The 18,091-nt window shown below is 46.1% G+C and overlaps 1 protein-coding gene across 50 annotated transcripts in view; it reads right to left on the bottom strand.

Moving 5' to 3' along the window:
* SORBS1 (sorbin and SH3 domain containing 1) overlaps positions 1 to 18,091 on the bottom strand; it is a 218,452-nt gene that overhangs the window by 75,633 nt on the left and 124,728 nt on the right. For 16 of the 50 annotated variants that reach the window (XM_033130465.1, XM_033130473.1, XM_033130469.1 and 13 more), the window contains 5 exons: positions 15,788 to 16,486; positions 14,817 to 15,179; positions 10,552 to 10,696; positions 6,640 to 6,669; positions 1,065 to 1,237 (listed from right to left, as the gene is read on the bottom strand). In XM_033130465.1, coding sequence (XP_032986356.1) covers positions 1,065 to 1,237; positions 6,640 to 6,669; positions 10,552 to 10,696; positions 14,817 to 15,179; positions 15,788 to 16,486 — 1,410 coding nt within the window. The remainder of the gene's footprint in view (positions 1 to 1,064; positions 1,238 to 6,639; positions 6,670 to 10,551; positions 10,697 to 14,816; positions 15,180 to 15,787; positions 16,487 to 18,091) is intronic. The other 34 variants (XM_033130487.1, XM_033130489.1, XM_033130491.1 and 31 more) reach the window with 8 other exon arrangements.

The raw sequence follows: 18,091 nt of genomic DNA, 5'->3' as shown, positions 1-18,091 counted from the left end.
ATGGCTGTGGGTGACGGTTTGGGACTCAGACGGACTACTCTGTCACTCACAAGTTATGTAATCCTGGACAAGTAATGTAACCCTTCTGAGTCCCTGTTTCCTCATCTATAAAACAGGAATATTAGGATCCATCTTGTAGACTGAAAGATGTTTAAATGAGATAATACACTCAGCAAATGGTGGCTGTGATTACTATTAGTAATAATTTTCATCATCATCATCATTACATACTTATTATTACTTAGGATCAGACAACATCTCTTTTGAGGCTTAGCCCACTGATATTTCTATTGGCCTCCTCCAAAGGGACACAAAAATCTGTCCATTTGCTCAATGGAAGTCACAGAGAAATGTATCTCAGCTAGTTCCGGTGGGCACATGGAGAGGAATGGAAACTCCTAATGTCACCCTAATCCAGTTGCAGAAGTTGAGCTTCCCTGGCATCCCTCAGGGCCTGCAGGAGGCTGACACGCCTGTATAGCGGGGGAGAGCTGGGCAGGGCTGCCCCCAGAGACCTCAACAGGCTGAATCCATTTTGCAGTTTCTTTGGAGTTTCCTACTTCCTCTGGATGATGCGGCAGCTCCCATCCGGGGGAACGTCCTCCTGAACTTCTGGCCAGGGACCCTAAGCCTCGCACTGTCCCCAGCGGTCTCTAACCCTGGACGAACAATTTCTGAGTTCTCCATGGAACAATAAGTAATAAAGGAGACTGGGAAGCACTGCCCACAACATTCTCCCCTTGAACACCCACACGCCCAAAGCCCCACCGAAGCTGTGCTGCAGGGAAACCTCGCGGCCTTCGTTCCTCCCAGCTCTTCTCCACGTTCATTCAATCACGAAATCCTAGTTCTCAGGAGACTTAGTAACACCTAACACATGCTTTGGGGAAAGCTGCTGCACATGGAGCCCAGGACCAAGGTGGGCTTGGAGAGGGGACAGTAGTGAAGACCCTCCTCACGAGGTCTTAGCCACCCACGGGTGGGGTCCACACGCACTCAGGCATGTACACTTGTCACTGGCTCAAGAGGAAGCCTAGGAAGGACTCCTTGGTCGACACTCGTACCCGGAGTGGGATGCCCAGTTCATCCATGGAGACATCGCTCAGGTCCTGAGCGCTCGTAACCACCCGCCTGCTGGCATCTTTTGCCTTCTTTTCAGTAGCCCTGCCAGGAGAGGTGGGCTTTTCCTGGGTTGGTGCCGAGTCCCGCTCTCCCACTCTTCCTTCTGAGACAGAATCTGGAAATGAAAAAAAAAAATCATTAGTCAAAGCTCTTCTGGTGGCTCCAAAGGGGGAAAAAAAAACAACAACGTAAAACAAAACTCAAACAATCCATCTGGGGGAAAGTGTGTTCGCTAATTCTCAATTGAAACAAGTTTCACTTAGAGCAAGGGTCAGCAAACACGGCCTGGCCACCTGTTTTTGTAAATAAACTTTATTGGAAAAGTCACGCCCATTCATTTATGTATTATTTATAGCTGCTTTCGAGCTACAATGGCAAAGCTAAGTAGCTGTGACAGAACCCATATGGCCTGCAAATCCTAATATATTTACCATCTGGGCCCTTTAAAAAATTTTGCAGAGAACATGGTAAGTGCCCTGCAGAGGTATATACTTAGTGTTCCAGACATCTGTGTGTTTCTGACTGTTCTAGGAAGTCAAGGAGCAGGTAAACCCATAAAGAGGTGGCCAAACATTACTTGAAAGTTCTTGTTTCATCTTGGGGAAGTCACTTAACTTTCCGGTGCGCCTATTTCCTCATCCACCAACAGGGGTAAACACTCCCATTGGCAAGTTCACAGAGAGGCTACGAGACGACCTAATAAGAGAACCTACGCCAAAGGGCCCAGAAAGCTGTCCATTGCTAAATGAATATTAGAATTTTTAAAATTTGATTCAGGATTGAAAGTTCTAGAGAGCTAACAACATCCCATGTACGGATTATAAAATTACTGAGTTTAACCTGTTATTCTAAGCGGCGTCATTTATTCATGGGAAGGCATTTGCTAAGCACCTTCTAGGTGCTATGCACTCACATGCATGAGAAAGGGAACTGGGCTGGGACAGGCAGGGAGAGACGGCCGCTTCCATTTAGACATGGTAACATGAGGAGCTGGGAGACATTCAGGTAGAAGTGCCCTAGAGACCCCTAGAAGAAATGCGGGAGCCCACGTAAGAGGCCCCAGCAGCCCTGCAATTGCAGAGCCTTCGGCACAATAGTGAGGGCTGAGGTCAAGGAGATGGAAGAACTCAGTGGAGGAGGTGAGAGCAAAGTCAAGGGCTGGAGTCACGTACTGAGGAATGTCACAGGCACAGACTGAAAAGCAAACAAGTGTCCCCAAAAGGATGAAGGAGTCATCAGAGGAATAGGAGACAAATCAGAAAGGTACGCTGAGGTGTCACTGAAACCAGAGAAGACAGAATTCCAAGAAGTAGGTGGTTAAATGTGTCAAAACCCAAAAAACAACCAAAACCAGAAACTGAAACACAAGAGGAAGCAACAGATGAGGCAAAAGAAGAGTCAGTGAATCGCGCTGAGGGAGCAATTTCAGGAGGGCAGTGGGGGTAGATGCCCGAGTGCAGGGAAAAGGGTGAATGTGTGAGCAGAAGCGAGGTCGTGGTAGGGAGGTGGGCACAGGAGAAAGGAGTGTGTCAGATGACAACCAGAGAGGTCACAAGATTAGGGGCAAAAAGTCTAAGCCAGGGGAGTCTAAAGTCCTACCAGTGAAGCCAATTAGGTGAGACCGAAGGGGATGGCCATGTGCCCTGGGAACTAATAAATGCTCAGTAAGCATTGACTGAGGGGGACGTTCCCGTCTTTGAGGAAGGAAAAGGTGCAGAGTGCTGACTGGAGGCCTCAACTCTGGCAAAGAGAAGAGACCCGAGGGTACATACGAAGTTGTGCCGAGGTTACAGATGTCTGTGTGTGGAGGAGACTTTGGGGGAGTGGGGAAACACAACGTCAGCTCGCTCAGGTTTTGTGACTTCCACAGTCTGCTCAGTGGAGTGATGCTGCCCAGATCTCAAACTAGCTTCTGAAATGAGGACTCATTCTGTGACCGCAGAACAATTTCTTTCTTTTTTCTCTTTTTAAGGAGGGTGCAGCTCACAGTGGCCCATGCAGGGATGGAACCAGCGACCTTGGTGTTATCAGCACCACGCTCTAACCAACTGAGCTAACAGTCCACCCCCACAGAATGATTTCTAAACATGCTGTGGGAGATGCAGCTCAGTGAGTCCTTCAGAAAATCTGGTTCCGGGCATCATCACCACCAACCTTTAAAGGATGTTAAAGAATGAGTTCTCAGGCTCCCAGGAAATCCCTACAGGAGGCCAAGAATTTGGCAGGAAGCCTGGGAAGTGCAAGGGCATTTCAAATGACCAGAGTCCACTTTTCATACGGTTCTCCTGAGGACTGTCCCTGCACCTGGAAAGGCCTTCCTAAGTGTGGTCAAGATTTCGGGCTTTGTCTCACTTGGTGCTTGGAATCGCTCACACTCCTCATTCTTTAGTGTCATCTTTTCAGACGAGGAAGATCACAGCTATGTCATTCTCAGGGTTTTCAGATCCAGAGAAATATATATTTTTTAATTGTTAGGGCAGGTGCCCGAACAACAATCAAAACTGCAAGACTCAGGCTGACAGTCCATGGATTTATTCCAAAGCTGCCAGAGTCCTTTTGATCTACAAAATTTAGCCTTGAATGATTTTGCTTGAGAAGCTTGTGATCATGTGATTCATGATTGAGTGGATTTCAATATACAGAGGGCTGAATTGCTGCCTCTGAAGAAAACATGTTTCTTTATAGAGTGAAAACCCAGTGACACTTCATTGTGCCACACAGGTAACAGGGCCACCCCTTTGACATTCGTGTTAAATGAGGGCTTGCTATTCTTTCTCACTAGGCAAATACCGGTCCCTCGCACAGCATCCTGGAGCATTTCTTTTTTCTTCCCCCACCGCCTTCTTCCGCCTCCCCCCACCCCCATCTCATTCAAGCCGTTGTTTCTCAGTCTAGTTGTGTAGGACACAGCCCCCCGGCCCATGCTGGTATTATGAGCCTTGCGCTCCTCACGGCTGAGGCAGTCGGTCGCCAGTCGTCGGTCGGCCGCTCACATGGAGCATTTCTTCCTACTTCTATACTGTGTTCTGAAAGGGAGGTCCTGGAAAGGGCCACTAAAGAAATGGTGGTGCTGACAGCCTCAGACAGGGCCTCTGTGTCTGTGGGGTGGGAAAGCCTCCCTTTTCTTCACACCAAAGCTCTGTGAATGAGGATCACAGCCGTGCTGACATCTCTCATGGCCTCTACACCCCATGTCAGCCCCCCTGTCCGAGCCCTTATCCTGTTTTCCTGTCTGTCCACCCAATGGGACCATGAGCTGCAGGAGGCCAAACACCCTGCGGGTCACATTCCCAGACAAATCTCATTGAGCATAAAGCTCCACAGAGGCTCAATAAAAACCTGCTAGAAGGAGGGAGGCTGGTGGCCCTTTCAAGTCCCATCACCACAGGTGTGATGGGCAGAGCCTCACTTACTCCAGGGTACAGGCTAGAGCACCAGCACAGCCAGCCTCCTCTCCTTCAGGAGCTTCTGAACAAAATGGTGCTTCTTTTTAAAACAAAAACTAACATTTAGTGAGCACTTCTTTATACCCCATTCCAGAACACCATGAGTGGATCTGTCCCCAATCTTGAGGCAGACAGAAGCATTAGGCTTCTTTTAGAGCTGAGGAAGTGGCCCGAGCCTGGCGGCATGGTGGGGAAGCCCTGACGTTTACATAGCACTTTCCAGTGTGCCAAGCACAACCCTTCCTGTTGGCATATGATCCTTACAACACTGCATTGAGGCAGGGGCAAGGCTTATCATCCCCCTTTCCCACATGACAAAACTGGCACAGAGAGGCGAAGTCGCTGATCCAGGCACAAACCGCTGTAAGAGGGAAGACCTAGGACCAAACTCTGGATCGAACTTGTGTTTGGTTCCTTCTTCATCTATTCCACTGCTCCTTTCGAACTCCCAAAGGCAGGAAAGAGCCCACAGGAGCTACCTTTTTATGCTGAGCTACGCTGTTCTCAGCAACCTGACTGGGCCATAGAGTGAAGTGGGCTGCAGAGTGGCACCTCAAGGAAGGGGCAGGGAAGGGCACCTTGTACTCTACCACAACCTGTCCTGGTCCCACAGCCAAGTCCTGATAACGCTGAGAGGGTGTGAGAACCCGTATCCTTCCCACCGGGTTCTCCACGAATCACAAGGACATCAGTGGGATGAAATAACACAGAAATCATGGAACAGCTGCTCAGAAAATAATGGCTTTTGTTATCCACCAGATCAAGGGTTCATAACCCTGAAGTTCACGAGTACCTGCAAATCTACCAGGTACATGTGTTTCCACAGATATGGCTTTTTCTAGAGAATAAATCCACTGCCTTCCTTAGATTCCCCAAATGGGTTCATGACCAACACAAGGTTACAAAGCACAACACCACAAGCTGCTCAAGGGCAGCACTGTTCCCTGATGTGACCCCAAAGCCTGGCTCCGTGCCTGACACAAAGTAGGCACTCAAGATGACGAGTGAAACAATGGAGACACCTACTGCAAACAGTAACTCACATCCATGGAGCACGAAGTGAATGCCAGCGCTCAGCTCTAAGCTGTTTATAAGCAGAACCTATGAGGCCATGTGACAGACAAGAAACTAACCTGGAGTTCAGATCATTAGTCACCTGCCTATGGTTGCACCACTAGTAAGTGTCAGAACCGAGATTCAAAGCAGAATTGGTACCGAAAGCAGTAAGGAAAAAGCTAAACATTCCCATTCCTGGGCTTCTTCACAGTTTTGGCCTCTGAGTTTGCTCCCTCCCCACGCTACTCATCTCAATCCTGCCGCCTTTATCAGGAGTTAGCCTGGGTCTGGGTGTTGGATTGCATGGGGAGTCTCTCCCCACCGTTGTTGGCGCTTGATGAAACTTGCTACTCCGGCGTGGTCAGTACAGGGGGCAGCATCAGCACCACCTGGCAGCTGGTCAGAAATGCAGATTCTTCCCTACACCCATTTAATCCACATCTCTGGAGCTACAGCCTAAGCTTTGACCAGCTGTCCAGGAGATTCTGATGCCAGCTCAAGTTCAAGTGCGCTCACACCCTCTTCCAGGCACTGCTGGTCTAGAGGATCTTGTCTGGGTCCCTCATCCCAGGGTCCTTTACTGGCAGTCGGGCTTGCCACCCAAAAAGGAAAGAAGTTGTCCACATTTCCCAGCCCCCGACTTGTCCCATTCTAGAAGAGAGACAGAAGCAATAGAAAGATGACTTCTTCAGCAAGGTCTGCCATGAACACTCCATCTAAAACATAACTCCTTGTTCTTTTTATTCAGAATATCCTGTCCTTACCCATCAAGGCACTTATTACAGCTTCACAGGACACATTTACTAGTTTGGGTCATTTGTCTGATCCGCCCCTACCAGCCTGCAAGCTGCAGGGAAGCAGGACCCACGGCTGGTTTCATCATCCTTGCAGTCCAGCAACAAACACATCAGAGGAGCCCATAAGACTTTGCTGATTAAGCATCAGGTAGTGATCAAAAGCTGGCTTTAACAGGAACAGGTGTTAGTTAACATGTAAAGAAATATTTCTCACCTACCTGAAAGGCTACTGAGTCGTTTCTGCTGTTCTGTGTTTAAAAAAAAAAAAAAAAAAAAAAAAACACAGTGTAAGTGAGATTCACAAAGACACGGTAAGACTGAGAAGTTCTGGTATACATGTTAGGATCCAAAATGTGCATCCTCACTGCTCTCTGGGCTTAGATGCTAAAATACTGTGTAGTCCAGCTGAACACGGGGGTATACATATTCGAATGTGATGTCTCCTATACCCCTCCCCCTAAATCTGCACCAGGATTCAGGGGATTGTCACTGTTTTCTGGTTGTTTATATCATGTCTCAAGATAATCTGATCACTGAAGGAGACCCTCCCAACTCCCCTGGTTTCAAGGGAGCAGGATGTTATATATAACCTCAGTCTTGCTACCTTTTGAGGGAAAGTAATTATAATTGTAACCATGGCAGCTATCATCTCCCCAGAGCTTGCTAAATGCCAGACATTGTTTTAAGAGCTTTCACACAGGTTAACACTTTTCATCTTTGCAATAACCCTAGCTGGTAGGTCAGGTTGGCTGAGATACCTCAGGAAAGGGGCACAAACTACCCAAGATGACACTGAAAACCAGAGCTGGGTCTAGATTCCCTTGTCTGGATTCCCTTGTCTCCTAGTCCAGGGTTGTTTCCAACTGCAATCACCAGGCCCCCACCATTCCTTAGCATCGAGGTCTACTGGTTTCTCACCTTCCTGGGCACTCGTTTAGAGGGAAAGCCAACCTCTCCTTTGGAGAGTTTTTGGAGAGTTTTGTGTGTACGTGCTATGGGATAAGCACAAAAATGACCTTTACCTTCCATAGCTGCTAAGTATAAAGCAGCCACATAGATAAAAATAGAGCGGTTGCCAGCCCACGGATGCTATCATCATCCTCCTTGGCTGCGTCCCGACCCTGCCTCCAGAATCAGTGTGGACAAGAAGTAAACAGAGCGGCAGGGGAGCTCAGAGCCCTGTCCACCTCTGACACGTGGACAAGGCTCACACAGCACGGACAACAGAAGGCCAGCAGAGCTCTAGGCTCAGCTCTGCCAACAACTCACCAGCGACACTGACCAATCACGCAACCTCAATTTTCTGTTTCTGCCTCAGATCCCTCAACTGTTAAATCAAAGGACTCACTGGATCCATGGTTCCCAGACTCTGGTCTCCGAGCCAGAGGCAAGGCCTTCCTTCCCCAGTAGGCAAAAGCAAATTTATTCAATTTAATAGACTACGTTGTTCCCATTTCTGAAGTGTAAAAGGGCCTTTCTTTCTTGGAATGGCATGTGATGTAGATAACAGCAATTGTTTTTCAGGGGTGTTATTTAGCAAAGTTACAAATTAGCAGCCCTAGGGTGGTCCCCAGACTGTTTCACATGACATGAGATCCAGAAGCCTGGGAACCATCGTGCTCTTGCTCTCCAGTATAGTCCACGGAGCAGCAGCACCGACATGCCCTGAGAGTTGCTGAAAACTGCAGAATCTTCACCCCACTCTACACCTCCTGAATCCGAATCTGCAAGTTAGGAAGGCTGCAAAGACTCTATGCACGTTGAAGACTGAGAAGCTTTGAGCTAGAGGACCCAGGCACCTCTTTCAGTCCTGAGAGTGTTCTGACTCGAATCCTTCTTCCAGACTGATCGTAAGCGATCTGCCCCCAGACACCCATGGTATGAAAGCTTAGGAGAGAGGATTCAGGGCTGTGTTGTGCATGACCTTCAGAGACAGGCCAGACACTCAGTGTCCCTCCATTTGTTTGCAGTAAGGAGAGCTGGCTTGGAGAGATGGGTTATTGTCACATTATGCTTTGGGCCAATGTAGGCAAGAAAAAAGGAAACCTTTTTTAGGATGACTAAAATAGAATTCCAGAAGTAGAGCAAAGTTATCAGTGCCTCAGGAGACTTTGCAATAGTTAAGAAATTGTTTTTACGGGTACTATCTATGAGGCAAAGCAGAACTGCCAGGCTGGGTAAATTCCAAAGCAAAGCCAAAAACGCTTGACCTAAACTCCACTGATGATCAGTAATCCAAGGCTGGACCGACAGGAGTTCCATCCTCCTCGACTCTTCCTGCTCCACCTCCTTAGGGAACATATGGTTTGCTCTTTATTGAAGCTACTTTTAATTCCAAGAAAACTAATGTACTTGTATCTTTTTCTGAAGGATGTGTGATTCATGCTGCAGAATTCTGATTTTTAAACCCAAGGGCATGCATGACTTGGACAAAAGAGAAAGGTAAGAACCAAAGGTATTTAGGTGAATAAGAAGAATTGATTTGTTCAGGGAAGAAACAAGAAGAAACTACAGGCATTTCTGTGCCCAAAGACATGTTACTAGGTGCCATCAGAGGGACTTGGCAGAAGCAGCTGACAGTACACTTGGCAATTCCAAAAAACCAAGTTGCCTTGGGAATAAATCCCATTTTTAGAGAAACTGCCTTTCCTTCTGGGAACTAACTTGCTTCTCTTTGACTGGATTTTTTTTTAAAAAGATGAGTCATAAAGAAGTTCATAGAGAACCAAAATTTCACTTTGTCCTGCATTACAGAAGGTTTCTGGGCAGAGGAAACTATTGCCAGTAAGGGGTATGGCCCTGCTGAAAGCAGAATGGGCTCTTACATAACTTAGTGTGGGGGTGGGGACCTTTTTTTATTTTATTTGAAGAACACAGATTCATTGGTGAAAATTAATATGAGAGTCGTACATAGTGAAAAAAAATAAAATTACTAAAATAAGTAAGATTTGAGTGGAAAGATTTTAAGTGAGAAAAAAGGTTTCATTCATCTGCTTTTCAAGTTAGAAAAAGGAAACAGAAAACTCCATTTAATATGGAAAACAATTAAAAATAGATTCCAGTTCCAGTTTCATCCAAGTTAATGCAGAGAGAGGTGGGTAGGGGAGGGAAACTAAGAAGTAGACAAGCAGGGAGTCAAGAAAAGGAAGATTTGGTACAGAGCTCTGAGCAAAATAACTAAACCTCCACTGTTATTTGAAATTCAGATGAAGAAGCCCTTTCTTCATCTCAGAAACAGCTTGAAAACTTTACATTTCACACTGCAAAGGACTTTTGTGAAGGGAAAGTTTATTCCTCTACTGAATTCCAAATAGGAAAACGTGGGATTTAGAATCACCTTCTGGAATTCTAAAGCAGAAGGGTCAACATATACAATTATTACCTCAAAGTACTTCTGCTTTGGGAAACATATGGTTTGTTTATGCTTAGAGCCTAAGATGCCCCTGCAGAGAAGGGAAAGAGCCAACTGGAAGCAGTAAGAGAAACAGTAGAAAACAAACATAAACCCTCAGAAGAGCTGTCTCGGGCCACATAGTATAAGGAACAAACAGCCACTCATGTCCCCAGTGGTGCACCAAACGGTAGCGAGCGCAGTAACTACTGGCGAGAATAGAGTCTGGTGAGTCACTAAGCAAATGTGCAATAACCTGTTTTAGAGGTACAAAAACACGTTTTACATTCTCGAAAAATTTTCATCCATTATATTTTCTTTTTTTAATTTTGGTACTCAAAAGTTTGCTTTCTAGAAAACTTATGATGTCAAAGAATAAATGATCTAAGACACGACTTAAAAGAGGTATTACTATATCTAGATTTTCCAAGCAAAGCTCTGATTAGAATTCTCAATTAAGGGGCACAGGCGTTTTCCTTTCTGTCTTTTCTTTCTTTTTGGTGCTACCATCTGAAGTGAACTCCCGAGGTGTGGAACATGCACGACATCAGCTTACTTATTCCAATACCTGACATTGTCCCAAATCTACTTTGTGGGTCAGGGGAGTAAACTGGGGCACGTGGCCTCAAGGAAGAATGGGATTTGTAAGAATTGGTGTGGGAAGGCAGAATTTTTGTCCCAGATGTCACAGAATAGCTATGTTGATCCATGAGCTGAGGGAGGGGTGCAACTCCCTTACCTCGATTATGTTGCAAGAGCACAATAGTAGGATTGACAATCGTCGTGGAGGGATAGGCAGACGATGGCTTGCTGACTGGTGCAAAGGTTTGGGAATTAGTCCCAACACGAGATGAAGATACTTCATTTAGTAGAGGACTTGAATCCTGAAAAGAAAACAAACATTGGAACTGTCAACACATGAAACCCAAAGTTAATGCTTTTTAAAAAGAAATTTAAAGCTTGACAAGGCCCTTAATTATATAAAAAAAAATGTCATAAACGAGACATCATTAATTCCAGTTAGAAGCTTAATCTGGAACGTTTATTCTTTGTTGGTATTAGTAAGGGGAGAGAGGGAAAGTGAATGTTACTGAAAGTCTCAGTAACATTATTCATTATTTTCACCTGGTAATAATTGCGGATCAATCCAGTTACTGAAAAAGCAAATTCATATCAAAGTGGAAAAACATGCAAAACTCATGCAATTCCAAATGCGATCCGAAAATGAGAGCTGGTTTAATTGGGAAAAAACAGGAAAAGTTTAGTACACTTGTTTAAAGAAACATGAGACAATGTGAGGACAAGAAGCTATCGATGTAAGAACAGAAAGAATTAAGTATTTGTACTCTTGGAAAGCTAATCTTACCATATACATCACTGAACAACCTTACTAGCATTTGCTTCAGAGATTCGGATATTATCCTGTCTTACTATGACTTTTTTTTTTCCCCTCTAATATTGAGTGACAAAGATCTCTGAAGTAAAGACTTGCTAAAATCCTGACTTTTAATACCCTGAGGGTTTCTGCCAGAAATAACAATAAAATTATTATTATTAACATAATCTCCATGATGGAATAATGCCAGTCTTCTTAAAGACATGAAAATAAGACCTCAAAATGTAGTGAGGCTATGTAGACAGTTTCCTCTATGACATCTATAAATTTTGCAACATTTCTATTTTAGAATTTATAGAACCTGAAGACAGAATATCATTCTTAAGGGGCCTGAAGAACAAGACTTTGTTAATCTCCAGATAAAAGTATGGCTTCAAAGCAATTCGCATGCTCTAGAGACCAACTGCTCTGTAAGTACCTGCAGGACAAGAGCCATGCCTCCCTTACACCCCCTCGAAGCACCCCCGCACAATGCCCTGCAGACAGCAGGTGCTTAGTAAATGCCACATGAATGGCAGGAGGCATCTCCTAGCAAAGGTGTTTCTGAACAACTTTTGTTATAGGGAATAAAAGTTCAAGAGGGGGTGGCCAGTTAGTTCAGTTGGTCAGAGTGTGGTGCTAATAACACCAAGGTTGCCAGTTCGATCCCCACATGGGCCAAAAAACATTGGCTTTAAAAATAAATAAACAAATTAATTAATTAATTAATTAACTAAAAAAAAAAAGGTCAAGAGAACACATGCCCACCAAAAGAGAGGATGTGAGAGTCAGGACCCAGGACAGCTCCTGACACACAGTAGGGGCGGCTTTTTAAAAACACTGGCTTGGTCCGTCCAATTCTTCTGAAAGTGCCCTACTGTCACAGCTGTTATTTATGAGCAGCAGCTCAGTTTAGTAAATAAAACCTTTTCCCAAAACTCAAGAGGCACAATATGATCTTATACAAAAGGGCCTTATCTCAATTTTTTCATTTGTGAACAGTGGAAAGCATTTACACTGTCTTAATTTACTTCCAAAGTGATATAATAAAGATAAATGACGTATCAGTGAAAAGTCTGCCATAATGCACCCAAGAAACACAGAAAGTCAGACATACAGTGCTTTAAAGTATAAATACGTCCTGTGATGTCTGGAAAGATCACATGAGTCTTAAGCATTTTATAAACTTTTGCTCTGTGGCACAGTCTTAATTTCTGGAACTTTACAAAACTGGCAATTAACTAAAAGAACCTGGACCGATTAACATGATTTTCTTCTTCCCTCTTACTCTCAAATGGCTGCAGATGGAGCAGATATCAACTTGTGGTTTGGCCACCATCCCCAGGGAATCAGCTTTTGGTGACAATTCTTATTCAGTGGAGGAACTCAAGCAGTTTCCCTTTTCACCTCTTACTGTTACCTGGGGCCAAACCAGAAGTTATCAGACCGACTGAAGTCCTCCCAGGAAGTCTATACCAGGTTGATCAGTCAGGTTTGAGAAATTGAGGACACAGTCCCAAGTAACCTGTGCTGGTACACCTGAAAAAAAATCAATATGAAAGCCCAGATCTACACAAATGATGAAGTGTAGGGTGCACAACAAAGCTGCTCACAATGTATGCTGGCACCTGAACATAAGACTTGCTTTACACACTGCTCTAGAGAAAGTTTCTATGCCAAAGGGGAGAACACCTTTACTCTCCAAAATGACAGCGGCTCCTAAATTCATCTGTAAGTGGAGCTCAGGTGAGGTGAGTGCATCAGGGACAATCTAGCACTTTCCTCCAACAGGGCTAAGTTGTAAAGCTCCAAGCCCCTGGGCCGTGTTTGTTCGGTAGGGTCTTGACCTAACTGCATTGTGCTGCATCTAGAGATCTGAAAAGTGGTCCCGGCCCAGGATGTAGTTATTCCCATCTTTGGTGTGCCTGATATCTAACTATACATTCTCTTACAAGCCAAAAACAAAAGAAGTTTCCTTCCTGCTTTCTGCATGACTCACTTCAGTTTGAGCCATTTGAGCCCATTTTGTAGGCATACCTCTTTACGCAAAGGGAGGTCAGTGAACGTTTAGTTCCATCAGCCAGTTGCATCACCCTAGATTTCAAAATGTGGGCCACTGACCCTCAGCACCAGAATCCCCCAGAATACATGTTACCAAGTAGTCTGAGTCCTACGTCCTTCCACAGATCCACTCAACCAGGAACTCTAGGAGTCTGATCTAGAGTTGACAATTTAAATGAGCTTCCGTGCTGCTCAGATGATACCATGTACACTAAGCTTGAGGACCTGTACACCACTCAGATAAATCCTGAGAGCAGAGCCTGTGCCTTGTTCATGCCTGTACACACAGAAGCCAGCAGAACGCCTAGAACATGGTAGGAACGCAACACTAATTGTTAATTAGCCAGTTACTTATTTTTGAGGAACTCTGGCCCCCATTTGCTAGGGCACATCCTTAGCAATGTACCATGTTTCCCCAAAAATAAGACCTAGCCGGATAATCAGCTGTAATGTGTCTTTTGGAGCAAAAATTAATGTAAGACCTGGTCTTATTTTACTATAATATAAGACCAGGTCTATAATATAATATCATGTAATGTAATGTAATGTAATATAATACCAGGTCTTAGATTAATTTTTGCTCCAAAAGACGCATTAGAGCTGACGATCCGGCTAGGTCTTATTTTCGGGGAAACAGGGTAGCTAACATTTATTAGGCACTCTCTGTACCAAGCACCATAATCGAAATTTTTACATACTCAGGCCCACTGCACCCCACAACCCTGTGCGTAGGTCCACGCACCCCCATTGTACAACTCACACTGAGGCTCTTTCAGAGTCTGTCAATCTCCAGGTCCTCTGACAGGAGAAAAGACCAAAAACTGTGGCTCAGCTTTTCTCTAAAGCACCTGGGCTTTCCCACCCATGATGGGGACCTGTTCCTCAAAGGACGGGAACTTGAGGCGTCAGGGCCCTTTAACGTCACATTACCAGTGAGGCACTGTTTTGCCACAAAGGCCCTGGGAGCCACTACTCAGGGGCCCCAGCAAATTCCTTGCCTTTTGAGGAAATAGTTCTAACATCTGTCAAAGGCTTTTATATCCATTTGCTCAATTAAACTCGACTCTTTTTAACCTAGTCTCTGTCACTGCTGCATATAAAAGAGTTCATTTACTTGCTAAATCCACACAAGGGTGAATCTTTTCTTCCCCTAGAATCTCCCTGCTCCCTGGTAGAGAAACTGCTGCTGGCTTTTCCACATTAATTTTTCAGCTTTCCTCAGCTCTCAACATTACATCTGCCTGGCCCGTGACGAGCATAACTAGCCAGAGGCAAGGCCACGGAGGTTGCTCTCTCCGAGAGAAAACCAAGTCCTTTCAGGAAGATGTGCATTCCAAACAGGACAGAAGAAGAGGGACTTGAGAGACTTGTGGACAGCCGCGAGAGACCCACGCACACACATGGGAGGCATGCACTCTAGTGAGAGCAAACACAGTTCCGGTCATCACGCAAGCACAGCGGCAGCCAACACTTCCCTCGGAACTTAGTACTTCGGTGAGAAAGGGGTGTTTTACTGCCGGGAGCAGACATTCAGGAAAGCTGGGAGGAAGGGATTCCAGCAAGCTTACGGTACTTGAAACAGCTCCCGTGAGGTCAGGCTCCGAGACTCTGTGGAGGCCCTCCGGTACCGGGGGCACCAGCGGAGGTGGTGGTGAGAAGGATGGTGGTGACTGGCTAACAGGGGGGTGGGGGCCAGGAGCGCTGACTGGCTGGCTGTGGTGGGGCCGCCTCTGCAGATGAGGGGGAATGAAATCATCTAGAGTCGGGAAGGTCAGAGGTGAGCCGGCAGGGGCGGTCGCCGGGATTGGGGGGCCAAGTGGCCCCAGAGATGCTGGAGGTCTGGCAGTGCCTTCTTGCCCTCTGTCAGTATTAACCAGGTAGAGAGGGACAACTATTACCTCAGGCTGGGCTGGGCTGGAGGAAGTGGCATCCTGTAGGAAATAAGGGGGTCGTTACGTAAAGGGATACTGCAGAGAAGAAGGAATTCCATATTTAAACAGATGAGAGTGGACATGCAATGATGTACTCTGAGAACTATTTAATCAGTGCCCTTTCTTCAGAGTGCATGAGACAGTCAGTGCTAGCCAGTTGGCCTCCTGACATTCTATGACACAGAGGGAACCCCATCCAAGTTTACTTTCCATCCATCTATTTTTGAATCCTTTTAACACTTTATGAGAGTGAAAGAGAGAGAACAACAGGACAGGCAGGCAGGCTGTGTTTAACCCCCAAAGCCACTTGCAGAGCCTGAAAGCTTGGGAATAAATACAATTTCTTTGGCACCCTGTTATAAAACATAAACACTGTATTATTAGTCTACATATTCCACGCTCTGGCACACTTAGAATATTTACAGAAAAAAAGGAGGGGGGACAGAGAGGACTGTACTGAGATGTTTAGAGAGAAGAATTTGGAGTTCAAGCTGCAGCGATATTAACAAGGAAAGGGAGGGTAGGGGAGCCCAGAAAACAACCGAGCTGCTCGCATGAGTTTCAAAAGAGACGAAGGAGAAGACACACAAACATTCCTAATTCCTTGCCTTGGCTGGATAACACGGCTGCAAAAGGTAAGGTTCTTTTCTCTTCCGGTTTTCGGGATCAGAGGTAACCTGGGGACCTAGCACAGGTGGTCTCACTGCGTCTGGGCACGGAGGCCTAGTCCCCAGGGAAGGACTGTCACCACGGCTAACGGCATCTTTACGGGGGTCAAAGAATAGCTTGGGAGTGTGAGGAGGAGGAGCAGAAGGTGGCTTCCCCGTGCCGGCTGTGCGGGAGACAATGCTGGGAGCCGGTGCCTGAGTGCCTTGGGCTGGGTCACGTGCAACACGACAGAGGCTTTCCAACGCCACTGGGCGAGTGTTATTGGATAAACAAGGTACATATAAGCTGCTGACCTTTTTACTCCCAACTGCCTCATGACGTGTGTTAGAGCTCACATTCCCACTATAAACTGTCCTGGTGGCTATACAGTGGTGCTGGGGTTGGGCAGAAGCACTGGACAACGTGGAACCCGGAAGCGAGGGCCCAGGACACACTACACCTCTGGGAGCTGATCTGGCTGCCAGGGGAACAGAGACGGGCTGGGATCGTGAGGGGTTCTGCTGGCTGGGGGTGCTGGGTGGGATGTAAGGCTTTGGTGAGCTCAGGTAGAGCGAGTCCTTGTAGGTACTGAGAAGGGCAGGGGGCTGCCATGCAAAGCGGCCCTCCTTAGGGAGAGGAGGGCGTGGGGGAGCAAGAACCTTTAGTATTATTTTCAAGACACAATATCAAGACAGGGAAGAAAGAGAGAGGAGGGGAAATGGAAAGAAGGGCGACCATTAGAAATAGCAGCATAACACGATCTGAAGCAAAAACAATTCTAGACACGTTTTTAAGCAAATCCTCAGCTTAGACTCCTCATGGAGTCGACATTTCTCCTCTGGGTAAAGCCAAGTACTGAATCATACTCACCAGAGAGGCAGGCCTGACTGTCCCTTACATCCCAGGGAGGCTGAACTCAGCCCAGAAGAGGCCACGTGTTGAGTCAATTTTGATACCAGTCCTTGGTTGACCTGCACCCTTTTAGATCTCCTGACTGAAAAAGGGTGCCCAAGGGCTAAATGCCAATGGAAGAAGCCCCAAAGACCCCAATTTTGTCACACTTCCTTTCCTCAAAGATGTTTCTCTTTGTGTCTTTGGCTTTAAACATTTAAGTTCACTGAAACTCTCGCGTGTCTTTCATTCTTTTCCCTGAGGAGACGGAGAATTGAAAGAGTCATCCCTGCTTGTGCTCACAGGAGACAGATGTCTTATTTGAATCACTGAGATTTAGCGTTCAGTTCCATAAGCATAACAAATTAAAGCTCACCAAGAAAAGAATGCTAAGGACTTGGAATCTACATGTGCTCTTTTCTCAGAGGAAACGATGTGATGGAACTAATCAAACCATTTGATTAGAAGAAAAACAGGCATAAGATTAAAAGCAGGTAGTCTCCAATTTTTGATGCACATAGAACAAAGGGACCAGGCAATAAAGCACTTGATTGGCCCCCCAAATTGGACTGTGTTTGGTTTATCCAACTCCAGCCCTTTTCCCATTCCCACCCAGCCCACCACCAGGCACAGACAATCCTAGCAGCAGTGGTGGGGTTCTCAGCCTCAGGCTCCCAGCTTAAGCCTAAAGCTCTGGTTCCAGGTTCAGAGCTAGAACGTTGCAGTTCACATCGCATCCCCTCTCGTCAACACGGCTCCTTGCTCCTCTTAGCGTCTCAGTGGGGCAGAGGGTCAGGAAATGGCTTAAATCTCCAGACGGATCCTCATTTCAATGAGAGCCATCTGTCAACCTGTGGTTCAACTGGGAATTACGCCATAAGATGAGGCAAGTTTATTTTCCTAGGGTTATGGCTGAATGTCTGTGTCCTCCCAAATTCATATGCTGAGCCCCTAAACCCAGGTAATGGTATTTAAAGGTGGGGCCTTTGGGAGGCACTTAGGGTTAGATAAGGTCATGGAGGTGGGCCCCCATGATGGGATTAGTGTCCTTATAAGAAGAGGAAGAGACCAGAGCTCTCTTTCCACTACATGAGAACACAATAAGAAGGCAGCCAAGTACAAGCTGGAAGAGAGCCCTAACCAGGAACCGAATAGGCCAGCACCTTGATTTTGGACTTGCCAGCCTCCAGAACTATGAGAAATATACATCTGTTGTTTAAGCCACCCCTGATCGTACTTTGTCATAGCAGCCCAAGCTAGACACCTTGATGTCCTCACCTGCCCCTATCTTTAAAGATTGCCCGTACCAGAAAAAAACCAGAACCTTCCTCCAAATGGCACGGGTAAGGTATATAGGAGTTTGGTCAATATCT

The sequence above is a fragment of the Rhinolophus ferrumequinum genome, chromosome 16 (genome assembly GCF_004115265.2).
Source record: "Rhinolophus ferrumequinum isolate MPI-CBG mRhiFer1 chromosome 16, mRhiFer1_v1.p, whole genome shotgun sequence".
NCBI classification, from domain to species: domain Eukaryota; kingdom Metazoa; phylum Chordata; class Mammalia; order Chiroptera; family Rhinolophidae; genus Rhinolophus; species Rhinolophus ferrumequinum.
This window is presented reverse-complemented; position numbering and strand designations above follow the sequence as displayed.